This window comes from Oncorhynchus gorbuscha, linkage group LG02, assembly GCF_021184085.1.
Source record: "Oncorhynchus gorbuscha isolate QuinsamMale2020 ecotype Even-year linkage group LG02, OgorEven_v1.0, whole genome shotgun sequence".
Classification (NCBI taxonomy): domain Eukaryota; kingdom Metazoa; phylum Chordata; class Actinopteri; order Salmoniformes; family Salmonidae; genus Oncorhynchus; species Oncorhynchus gorbuscha.
Genome location: NC_060174.1, coordinates 13,849,978 through 13,862,658, shown reverse-complemented (window position 1 = coordinate 13,862,658; position 12,681 = coordinate 13,849,978). Strand labels below are relative to the sequence as shown.

At 41.1% G+C, this 12,681-nt stretch overlaps 1 protein-coding gene and 1 non-coding gene across 3 annotated transcripts in view; both read left to right on the top strand.

Moving 5' to 3' along the window:
• Positions 1-12,120, top strand: part of elovl1b (ELOVL fatty acid elongase 1b) — a 31,901-nt gene extending 19,781 nt beyond the window's left edge. The window contains exons 1-8 of one of the 2 annotated variants that reach the window (XM_046301782.1): positions 1,881-2,079; positions 9,542-9,641; positions 9,782-9,972; positions 10,350-10,430; positions 10,642-10,698; positions 10,803-10,908; positions 11,043-11,179; positions 11,465-12,120. In XM_046301782.1, coding sequence (XP_046157738.1) covers positions 9,581-9,641; positions 9,782-9,972; positions 10,350-10,430; positions 10,642-10,698; positions 10,803-10,908; positions 11,043-11,179; positions 11,465-11,791 — 960 coding nt within the window. In that variant the 5' untranslated portion in view covers positions 1,881-2,079; positions 9,542-9,580 and the 3' untranslated portion in view covers positions 11,792-12,120. Of the gene's footprint in view, positions 1-1,880; positions 2,080-9,541; positions 9,642-9,781; positions 9,973-10,349; positions 10,431-10,641; positions 10,699-10,802; positions 10,909-11,042; positions 11,180-11,464 lie in introns of those variants that run through there. The other variant, XM_046301791.1, reaches the window with a different exon arrangement.
• LOC124015948 lies at positions 6,465-6,519 on the top strand. The gene has a single exon (XR_006835263.1). It is a non-coding gene; the product is annotated as a U7 small nuclear RNA (small nuclear RNA).
• Positions 12,121-12,681: the final 561 nt, after the last annotated feature.

Sequence of the window (12,681 nt, the reverse complement as noted above, 5' to 3'; positions counted from 1 at the left end):
AAGGGGGGACCAACCAACCATGATTTTTGAATGAGATGTTCAACGAGCAGTGTACACATACTTTTGGTCCTGTAGTGTAAATTCAATGGTTGTAAAGATGGGGAGAGGTCTGTCCATAATAGAAATACTCTGCTTTTTTTGACACCACACTCCACAAAACAAGTCCTGCAGGCTCTAGTTTTATCTTATCTTTATTATTGTCCAGTCATATGGTCAAGTGCTGTAAAGAAAGACCTATTTAAGCTGCAGCTGGCCCAGAACAGAGCGGCACATCTTGTAATTAAAGTGCTAATATTAATACTATGCAAGGAAGTATCTTGGCTAAGAGTTGAGGAAAGACTCACTGCTTCACTTTTAGTTTTTCTAAGAAACGTGTTAGAAATTCCAAATCGTTTTGCATAGTCAACTTACACACGGCACTGACACACTTACCCCCCCCAGACATGTCACCAGGGGTCTTTTCAGGTCCAAAACAAATTCAAGGAAACAAACAAAAAACACTTGTCTTATATTTATTTATAAAAAATGTAGGACCCCAGTAAGACTAGATGTTGGCGTCGGCTAATGCGGATCCTAAAAACTCCTAAACTAATCAAATCCCTTGGGACAAAGCAACAGGTAAACCCGTCTCTGTCCACAGATAGGTCAGACAAGTACATCTACACAACTATTAACAGTTGATTGGACTAGGGTGCCAGTTGTGATGCACACTTTTAGTCATGACTAAAGTACCTAATTTAAGTAGATTGATGTTAGATAAAATATTAGAGCAGTACTTGACGAGTGTCCTTCGCTCTCAGTTAGGGGTGGCTTGTTTGACAAATATTTTACATCACAAAGGATCTGAGAGCTTGCTTAAAGTAGAGAGGAATTTGTAGGCTACTTAACCTGTTAATATACAACTAAAGGGTGGAGTGTGTCTGACTCCCACCTGACTGTTCTGTATGGCCTGGGCCTGGAAAGGTACGTGAGTGTGTGTGCTGCACGTGTTTGTTCTAGAGGGAGAATGAGCGTCATAACTACATAGCTTTAAAGATTGTCTCAATATCTGTTCCTCCTTTTAAAACTGGGCTTGGTAGGGAGATCAGACTCTGATTTCATATGCGTGAGAGCAAGCAGAACGTACTTACAATATACTTACATATTTGCCAGTAAGTCACTGTCTTCCTGTAGGAGCCATAATGGCCTTATCAGATTTATCAACCAGCCTTGAGTAAACCGTAGAATTATACTTTTTATGTTCCAACTGGTCTTTTCCTCATTTGTGTTCAGTCTCCAGAATAAGTATTCCATGTTTGATGAACAATACAATTTTTTAATTACATTTTGGAAAGCCCCTATGATTGTTTTTGTAAGTGTCATTATGGAGTTGTAAAATGTTTATTTTGGTAATGACTTCCTGTCCAGACGGAGGGTGAAATGGATGTTAGCTTTGCTTTCGGGGTGTTGGCTGGGGAAAGAGACGAGCGGAACAACAACAGTCGCCACTGATTTCTCCCTGCTGTGTATGAGAATAATATAATCAGCCCACCCCCTGGGAGAGAAACCTGCAGGATGATGCCATATTCTGCTGTATTTAGCTTTGAGAGAGGGGGGAGGATGGAGGAAAGAGGGGAAGGGGCAACTCCTGTCAGACCAGGGCTGTGGTCACAAAACGGCCACCTACCTTTCCTTTATTTTGAGGTTTTCACACTGCCGGTTGAAATACAAGGCCAGCTTCCTCTTGTTTTCACTCTCTTAACCACCCAGCTTGCATTTACACTGACACATATACACTCCTCCTCTCTCTCTCTCTCTGCCTGCCTCGCTCTCTCTTTCTGAACTCGTTATTCATTCACTGTGTGTGTGCGTCACGGTGGGTGGGGAGGACAGCAGTACCAGTCACACTTCATCCGTTTTCTCTGTCTCACTCACTCCTGCTTCCTCTTTCACTCCCTTTCTCTCTCCCTTGACTGCTATCCTGGCGCTTCTCTCCAAAAGGAGCAAGCAAGCTAGCTGTGCTCTTTAGTGTTGGTGTCCACACTGGTCTCCTTTAGCCCGCTCTGAGGTGAACAAGAAATAAACCACATCAAAGACGAGGTAAGTCTGCTCACTTAGCATCAGATGGAGTACCCAGGAAACGAACCCTAACGTCTTCTCCCCCTTTATCTAATTTTGGCACGTTTGTTGAGCTAATGGTTTGGGTTTGTTTCCCTAAGTGGGTTTTTAGGTCTTGTTTACGTTATCTCTTCAGGGAACGCCTATATTATGTGTCTTAACAAGCTGGGGTAAACACACAGATGTTGTTTTGACTTTGAAAACCCAGTGTGTGTGCGTACAGTAGGTAGAGCATCCCTGCCAACACTTCTGTTAAAGGCCCAGTACAGTCAAAAACATGATTTTTTTCTGTGTTTTTATATATATTTCCACACTGAAGTTGGAATAATACTGTGAAAATTATGATTATGCACTTTTTTTAGTGTCAGTAAAAATACATTTCAGCCTGTTTTGTTGGTATGGAGTAGATTTAGTTAATAGACCAGTAAGAAAGAGTTTCAAATCTCTGCCAATAACCGCTAGTTTTCAGTTCCCCCCCACTCCACCCAGACCACTCCCAGACAGCCTTAGAAAAATGATTGCTTGAGAAATTGTTCTTTGCTAATAAGCTATTTTTGTTTGTTTTCAATTAAAATGGTAAAAAATAATCACAGTAAGTTACATAATTGTTAACCAGAAATAAATGTATATAGAAATAAAAACGTCTGCATTAGGCCTTTAAACATAAGCTGCACTGTGTTTTTTCTAATTGGCTCCTCCCTCCCTGCGGACGTTTTTTACCCCTCCCCTCTGTCGTTTTGTTCATCATGAACTCTAACCCTTTGAACAAGGCTCCTTTTCTCATCACTATGATTAATTGACAGGCTTCCCATAACACATGCATTTTCCCCACCCTTTCCACTGTGCTACTCTTCCCTGCAAGTCATAAAAGAGGCACTTAGTCGGCGATTTGAAGAGTTATTCCTAAACCAAGATTTATTCCCACCTATTACCAGCGTCACAATTCTGTTCTGGGTTTTCTATGTCAATAGTGTAGTCACAGAGAATTGTATCTGGTCAAGGTCTCGAGATGGCTGATCATCACACGATAGGTTGATAGTTTTGAGGAAAGATACACTCCCTCCATTCTGGAACGGAGAGGGATGAGGTGATCTGACAGTCTCCTCCCTCCTGGTTTATGGCTGTTAACTGTGTAGCACTGTTGACTGGAATACCAAAAAGAGCTACATTTAATTGGCTTCATCTGTCTGTCCACTTTACAGTTAGCTATGCCTATATGGCGTTTCTTTCATGGAATTGAGGTAGTGTTTATCATATATGCACAGTCACTTTAACTATACATTCATGTACATACTACCTCAATTGGGCCGACCAACCAGTGCTCCCACACATTGGCTAACCGGGCTATCTGCATTGTGTCCCACCCACCACCTGCCAACCGCTACTGCTACTGCTCTGTTCTTCATATATGCATAGTTACTTTAGCCATATCTACATGTACATACTACCTCAATCAGCCTGACTAACCGGTGTCTGTATGTAACCTTGCTACTTTTATAGCCTCACTACTGTATATAGCCTGTCTTTTTACTGTTGTTTTATTTCTATACTTACCCATTGTTCACCTAATACCTTTTTTTGTACTATTGGTTAGAGCTTGTAAGTAAGCATTTTACTATAAGGTCTACCTGTTGTATTTGGCGCACGTGACAAATAACCTTCGATTTGATTAGTGTAGTGCTTGGACTTTGACTCTCTGGTGAGGTTATGGGAAGTACCACCTTGTGATCCACCACAGTGCTGGTGGAACGATTATTGCTGACTTAGTAGTCACAACACCATGAGGAAATTCTCCTGGAAGTCTTTACAGTAGCAGTCGGAATGCTTTGTTACAATGTGACTGTGGAGTTTAAAAGTGTTTGTAGGGAGCTCATGGGATTGGTATGTCTGGACTCTTGAGACATTTCCGTAGAGTGAGGTGCTGGCACTGTCAGATCAGAACTGAAGGACTACTGTTATCGCACATTGTTTTGAAGTGAATCGAACAAATATGAACAGTGTCACAGTCCTCTGCTGCTGTACCGCTCAGTCAAGTTGAACTACTAGATTCTGTTGGATGGTTTGGTGTTGCTACAGGTTGGAATTAATGTGCTGACTGAGATTTTCCTATCCGTAGTTGTGGTTGTTTGCTTTAGTCTAGATACATTTATAGACATGTACAAGAAGCCAAAAGGGTCAAAAGAAATATCCTGAATATTCCTCACTCATTAGGTTATTGGCCTGTCTACCAGCGGTGTCTCTAGTCTCTCCGATGTTCTTTGAATATCTCCACTATGGCTATTGTACAGGTTTATTTCCTCCACGCTGGTCTGTCTGATTCTTTGGTACCTTCGGATGTGGATTGAAAGAATTGTGTTGTGTTCTCCTGTGTCTGGTTAGGTCCCTCTTAGCCACAAGATGAGCCCCTGACACTATACATTCTCATACTCACAAAGAGGCGTTCAGGTTTTTGACTAGAAAGATTGGCAATGCAAACTGCCCCTCTGTGTGCAATGCTCAGATCTCTGGTGGTGAATTCCATTCAATAAAATCCAGTTCTTCAGTGAGATTTTTAACAAATCACATGTCTGCTCAGGGTTATACACACCTGCTTTTGAGCAGATACGGCTTTTTAGGTAATGTTGTCTTGGGGGTTATGTTGAATATATTTTTGTCACAGTAGAGGGGCACGGCAGAATAGGCTTAAAGTAGTGGCGGCAGGGAGCCTAGTGGTTAGAGCGTTGGGCCAGTTTTTCATTTGATTTATTTTACTAGGCAAGTCAGTTAAGAACAAATTCTTATTTTCAATGATGGCCCAGTGGGTTAACTGCCCGTTCAGGGGCAGAACGACAGATTTGTACCTTGTCAGCTCGGGGGTTTGAACTTGCAACCTTCCGGTTACTAGTCCAACGCTCTAACCACTAGGCTACCCTGCCGCCCCACTATAACTGAAAGGTTGCTGGATCGAATCCCTGAACTGACAAGGTAAAAATCTGTCGGTCTGCCCCTGAACAAGGTAGTTAACCCACTGTTCACCAGTAGGCTGTCATTGTAAATGATAATTTGTTCTTAACTGACTTGCATAGTTAAAGGTTTGGTCTTTGAGTCAGAAATTTAGGCAAGATGCCAAAACATTGTTCTATTTTCATTTCCAAGTGGAAAGCGACTCAAAAAATAAATTAAAATGTACATTTTCTCATCTTCCTCGCATGGGTACACCGCAACCTTCTCCGATGCTACACTCAAACTAAGGACCAGTAGATTATCACTATCAATAGATATCTAACATTTGTCATAATGTTCACATGATCTCTTAATGTGCAAGTGTTACTCCTCTGATCAAGACAGACGATTGATGTCTGAATCTGCTCGAGTTAGAGGCACTGAGATGTGTGTTGTCACCACAGATATGAGGCACACCTGCCGACTCGCCTTGTTTTCAGGTTCCAAAGGAACAACAGCTATTTGTGTAAGAGCTTTCTGAAAATCTTCGTCTCTGGTCTAAATTAGCATGGAAATGAGAATCATACCGACAGGTGAGCACTCACTCGACAACCAGGAAACTCCCTGCCGGTGCGCTGTAAATCTGCATACAATGAACTTTGCCCTATATCACTTGTAGGCGCCCATGAAGCTTGGCCTTTCTGCTTGGAACACATAATGAATTGTGGTTTAGTAAATGCCAACCTCTGCCTTAGTTGCAGGCTTTTCCTTGAGGTTTTCACCTATTGCATCCATAATGTGACATGGCATGTGCATTTAAGTTCAAAGGCCTACATGTTCTGATTTCTCAGGAATGTTCTCATAATCACACATGGAGTCAAGACGATAGCGGTTTAGCCTGATATCCCCCTTGCCGTGTGGTTGTTATCTGTCTTGAAGGTTCCAGGTGAACAAAATGTGCAGGTGATCTTAACTGCTAGATTAGATCTCGCAAACTGGATATTCCTTTGCCTCTTCGAACATGTGCATTTGCTATACCTTCCCAGATGAAACAATACTACTGTTTTACTATAGAATACTACAGTACTTACTATAGAATTCTATAGTAAACTGTAGAATACTATACTACACACTGTAGTATCCCTCGATCATGTGTAGTACTTACATGTTGTAGAATGCTGTAGTAAATACTACAGTTTTATCCACACAAAAAAAACACTGGTAAATGCTACTGTAGTGTCAGCAAAAACACCACACTTAATTTTTTTTTATAGTGAATACTACAGTTTTTAATTTGCATAGACCATGCCCATTCCCCTCCCCATATCACAATTTGTGCCATCCATAAGTGAGAAACCTACATACCGTATATTGTGTTCTGAAAAGAGCAGAAGCTCTGAATGATCCTTTCAGACCCCAGTCCCTGTAGCTACCTACATGTTATGGAAAATTATAGCTCTTCAGTATTTCTCTAGTAGGTTTCCTCAGGAGAAAGCCTCTACTTCTATGACAAAGATAATAGAACAAAAACACTATAGTCTGCAAAACCAAGACATTACAGTAAATACTACAGTATACTACATTAATTACTATAGTATATATTATATTTTTTGTTTTCCTACAGTATTTAGACTAGTTAACTGTAAATGCTAGTGAGTACTACAGTAAAGTCTGCAAAAACACTACAATTAATACTAATGTATTTTTACTATACTATAGTATTTTCTTTATGTGAGTTGTTGCTGGTAAACGACTTCAGACCTTTACCGGAGTTCAAGAGAAGTACAGATAATGCCAGTTAACTTTACATACAGATATGTGTGCAGGTTATATGATTTAAAGGCCATACATCTTATAGAAAGCCCTGTTGGTCTGAAAATGTCTGGCTGCTGATTTTTAAGTTCATAATCACTGTTACATAAAAATAACAAGGGACTGCATTCGGCTCATTGAGTACAGATTCTAAAGTAGATAGATTGAATGGCCTGCTATTCAACATACTTTAGAATATTGGATGCTATCTGTGAGAGCTCCCTTTACCGAGTGTTGACCAGCTTTTCTTTGTCATCGATTCAACTCTGACGTGTATGTAAGTCACAGGTTGTCGTTCACACCACATGAGCGAAATCATGTTGGGCAAAGTTTCAAACGGTGTTAAAGTGCATAAAGGACTAAATATTGACATGTACACAAAGCATTTATTTTGAATATGCCCTTTGGAAAACAGGTGTTGCTTGACATTCTTGCAGTATGAAAGACCTCCAGTCTAGTGTTTGGTTAATTGAAAGGGCTTCTTTCCGTGAGCATACCAGTGGATGGGAGCTGAGAGCGAACACTTCCCACTTGAACTATTGTTGTAATCATGAAGAATCCATCCGATTTCAACGATGTGGACACTTGACAATGTCTCCCATACTGATCCCTGTATGCTCAGACATTACTGATTGTCATTCCATGTTGATTGTGTACTGTGTGTTCAGCTCTAAGGAAGGATGTATGTTTTTGCTCTGTGTTAGACATTTTTCTATACTTTTAGCTGTTGCCCCCCCCCCTGTACATTCCAGTAGGCTGGATCATTACCTCCGATGGTGTTAGCTCAGGGTAGACTTTAATCCTAGGGCAGGGAGAGCTCAGTGTAGATTTTCTCTGAACAATGGATCCCTCTTGCTCCATAGTGGGGCAAGAATGCTACCGCACCCACACATCCCAGCTATTGACCAATAACATTGACGACATGCCCTATATGGAGTTGAGATTTGATACGGATAGGTTTTGTCAACACTGCGCTCAGCCCTTGTGTACACTTTTTAAAATGTTACTGTATACACATTGTAGTCAGCCAATATGTCGAGAGATTAGAAGTTGGAAGATTTTATACCAGTATTGATACTTGTAGTTCAGTTGTTGATATAAATTGCAGGTCGCTGAGTTCAGTCCAATTGTCCTTATAACCCTAAGGTAAATGTGCCAGTCTGTGGAACACCGGTCTTCAGTCCAATTGTCCTTATAACCATAAGGTAAATGTGCCAGTCTGTGGAACACCTGTCTTCAGTCCAATTGTCCTTATAACCCTAAGGTAAATGTGCCAGTCTGTGGAACACCGGTCTTCAGTCCAATTGTCCTTATAACCATAAGGTAAATGTGCCAGTCTGTGGAACACCTGTCTTCAGTCCAATTGTCCTTATAACCCTAAGGTAAATGTGCCAGTCTGTGGAACACCGGTCTTCAGTCCAATTGTCCTTATAACCATAAGGTAAATGTGCCAGTCTGTGGAACACCGGTCTTCAGTCCAATTGTCCTTATAACCCTAAGGTAAATGTGCCAGTCTGTGGAACACCGGTCTTCAGTCCAATTGTCCTTATAACCATAAGGTAAATGTGCCAGTCTGTGGAACACCGGTCTTCAGTCCAATTGTCCTTATAACCCTAAGGTAAATGTGCCAGTCTGTGGAACACCGGTCTTCAGTCCAATTGTCCTTATAACCATAAGGTAAATGTGCCAGTCTGTGGAACACCGGTCTTCAGTCCAATTGTCCTTATAACCATAAGGTAAATGTGCCAGTCTGTGGAACACCGGCCTTCAGTCCAATTGTTCTTTTATAAACCTTGAGGTTAAACCGTCCCACCTGTGTTATGCTGTTTGTTCCCAGACGTAACATGTTGGATAAATAAGCCTGTTTGATCTCTCTCTTCAGTCAGGGTAGTTCTGTCGACACCTGGATCTCATGAGACTGGTCTAGAACAAATTCAAACTTCAAAGATGATTGCCTTTTGCCTCCTCCCTCTCACGGCTGGGGTCATTCGGGGAGAGCAGAGAGAGAGCGTTTGTGTTTTGCTGTGGTTCTGTGTTTTGGCCTGGTTCCCATACTTGGCAGTCCCAAACTGAGGCGAATGCTATGGGATGGAGACGCTCGTCTGTCCCCTGTAGCCCCTCCTCTCTGCTGTCAGGCCATGTCTGCCGGGACAGGGGCAAGGCATGCTGGGATGTGGGGGCAGAGTGTGGTATGCTGGGTCAGTGATATTTGTTCAGAACCAGAACACACTGTTGCTGAACAAGGATCATCAACTGTAGCACAGGCACATTTCCTGTCTCCTTCTTTCATGTCATGAAACCAAATAAAATACTAGCTGTAAAGTGATGTTCTGTGTCATGTTTTTGTGAGTAAGGGTTGATGGTTTTGCCAAATACAACTGTGACTAGATTATTAAATATGATGCACGCAGTTTAATACCATGAATGATGTTTGGGTAAAATATATTGTAAAGTCAGTACCTAAAGATATTGCAATAGGATATCACATTAGTCAGTATGTAAGGGATTTGGAGTAGCGTATTATTAAATTTTCTATATATAATACATGTCATTTTTTTATAGCGCTTTTCATTACAGTTATCTCAAAGCTCTACTGAGTAAAAAACAAACATTTATATACAATATAATATATTTTTTTCAATATTTTTAAAGCGGGTAATGCAAAATCCATAAAAATGACATCATGACTAATTAATTAGATTTTCCACAGGTGATTGGGTGGTGATACCAAAGGCGGAAGCTAGTCAAAATGCTTCAGGACATTGGTGCTAGAGCCATGGGGGTTTATGAGTATCTCTTGAAGGGAACAGGTGAGGTATTTTTATGCCTAGTTAATTACTTAACTATACCTCTGCTTTGTGTACCATGAAAGCTGTAAGCAAGTATATATTTTTTTGTGGTCATAAACCTGTTTTGTAGTTTATTTTACAGCTCATGTTTTGTTTCTCAGACCCGCGACTATGGAGTTACCCACTCATGGGGAGTCCGGTGAACATGTCGGCCATCTTGCTGACCTACATCTTCTTCGTGCTGGTTGCTGGGCCTCGCTTCATGGCCAACCGCAAGCCCTTCCAACTCAAGGAGGCCATGATCACTTACAACTTCTCCATGGTGGCATTGAACGCCTTTATTGTCTATGAGGTGAAACACTATGATGCAAATCTCTTGTCTCTCAAAGATCTGGGTTCTTGATTGGTTCTTTTGAGGGGCATCTCTATAGGACTTGGAGCCAGTCTTTTCCCTAGCAGTGTATTTGGTGTTTGGTATGTGGCAGCTCTGTCTGAATGGGTTATTGCCATACTTGGCCAGAGTGTGCTGGATAATTGGAACACTAGCTAAATGAACCATTGCCTAGATTGACAGAGGTAAATAAGATTTGAGATTTACATGTAGAAGATGACCCATATAGTCAATATACACTTGCTTATGTTAATAACAGTATGGCTTCTTTCCAATCTAGTTTGACTACTGGTAGCTACGGTATCTGTTTGTCTCAATTTGTTCTCTTGTCTGTTTAGTTCATGATGTCAGGCTGGGCCACGACATACACATGGAGATGTGACGCCGTTGATTACTCGGACAGCCCCCAAGGCCTTAGAGTAAGTCCTGAGTCTTTGCTTCACACATGCCCCCCCCCCCCCGTGATGGTCATGAGATGCATCATCTTTGAAAGAAAGTATGCAAGACAAGATACACATTCTTAGGATATTCCTACTGATCCACTGTGACAATACTATCTTTAGATTACTATTAATAGGCTGTTTTGTCCAATTTCTCACGTTTGCATGGTGTGCTGTGTGCCCTCACTAGATGGTTCGAGTGGCCTGGTTATTCTTGTTCTCTAAATTCATTGAGCTCTTGGACACGGTAAGACTTTTATTTCCTACAGATTTGCATCTCTTCAGTCTTTCCCACCTGTTCACGTAATGGTCATCATAGTTGTATTTGACACGTTTCTCTCGTTGGGTCAGGTGTTTTTCGTTCTGAGGAAGAAACATGGCCAGATCACCTTCCTGCACGTCTTCCACCACTCTTTCATGCCCTGGACCTGGTGGTGGGGTGTCAGTTTAGCTCCCGGTGAGTCCACAATATTTGATATTGTAAAATGGTGGGAAGACAATTCTATTTGCAGTAGACAAAGGTATGTTGTTGGTGGATCCAGTGGAATATGGGCAGGGTTGGTTTGAAGTGTTCTGTGTGTTTTACCTCAGGGGGAATAGGCTCTTTCCATGCCATGGTGAATTGCATCGTCCACGTCATCATGTACTCTTACTACGGCCTGTCTGCGGCTGGACCACGCTTCCAAAAGTTCCTCTGGTGGAAGAAGTACATGACCGCCATCCAACTGGTATGTTTTCTTTGTTCTGAATGGATGCTTATGACATTGTCATTTCCAGTATAAATTTGTACTATGAGTAGTAAGCTTTTGCCAGGTCTTCGTGGCAAAAGCTGTTGTTGTTGTTTCTCTAAAAGGTGATCTGTACTAGTTAAAAAAAAAAAAACTTTTGTAGATGCAATATACTAAAGTAGTAAAAAAATAGTCTGAGATACCATTATTCATCAGTGCAATAGCTGTGCCACTTCAGAACATTCTTCTCCATATGCGATTTGTTCCTCTTCATTCCACCAACAGGTTCAGTTTGTGATGGTGTCCCTCCACGTAACCCAGTATTACTTCATGGACAGCTGTGACTACCAGGTCCCCCTGTTCATCCACCTCATCTGGATGTATGGTACCTTCTTCTTCGTGCTCTTCTCCAACTTCTGGTACCAGGCATATGTGAAGGGAAAGCGGTTGCCTAAGCAGGACTCCAAGCCTGGCCTCAACGGCAAGGCCAACGGGACCACCATGGTCGCCAATGGCAAGCACCACAAGAAAGGTAACAGTAATGGCACAAGCAACGGTTCCAGTCACCATGAAAATGGCAGTGCCCATGCGGGCAAGATGAAGAAGTCCTAGGGTCTTCAGAAAAGAACATCCGAGACGCGTGAATACGAGATCCCGCACAAACTACTGTGGATTCCAAAGAATGTTTTGGTTATGTTTATTTTCTGATCGTTTTTAGTTTTATTCAGCACAAAAAGCTGGGGAAATGACGAGGTCAATGACTTCTGCGGTTGGGGTCCCACATTTCGTTTATTTTTTATTTTTTAAACTGAACTTACTATGGAACACAATTTATGAAGAGACATGCTATGACCTGATGTTATCTCTTTACTGATGTTGCCACCTATGATAAAGATGAGCAATAATGACTATATAAAATAAATAATAAAAATACTGAGCTATATTGTATAAAAAATGGGAAATTATATTATTTTATACTAAAAGAAAGAGATTTTGTTTAACAAGTAATACTCTTTTTTTTTCTAAAAAAGGTAAGGTTCAAAATTGACACCTCTAAAGATTATTGTAAATAAAGTAGTCAAAAGTTTAGTATTTGGTCCCATATTCCTAGCACACAATGACCACATCAAGCTTGTGACTCTACAAACTTGTTGGCTGGATTTGCAGTTTTTGATTGTGTGTCAGATTATTTTGTGTCCAATAGAAAGGAATGGTAAATAATGTATTGTCATTTTTATTGTAAATAAGAATAGAATATGTTTCTAAACACTTGATTATGGATAATGCTAACATGATTATCAATAATCCTGAATTAATTGTGAATAATGATGTGTGAAAGGTACAGGGGGTCAAAGATCATACCCCCAAGACATGCTAATTGCTCACCATTTCCAAAAACGGGAAATTCGATGTCTTGGCATTATCTTTGACCCTCTAACTTTCTCACTCATCATTGTTCACCCAACCCACATCTCTTTGTGTGGGGGAGGGGCCTGGTTCAG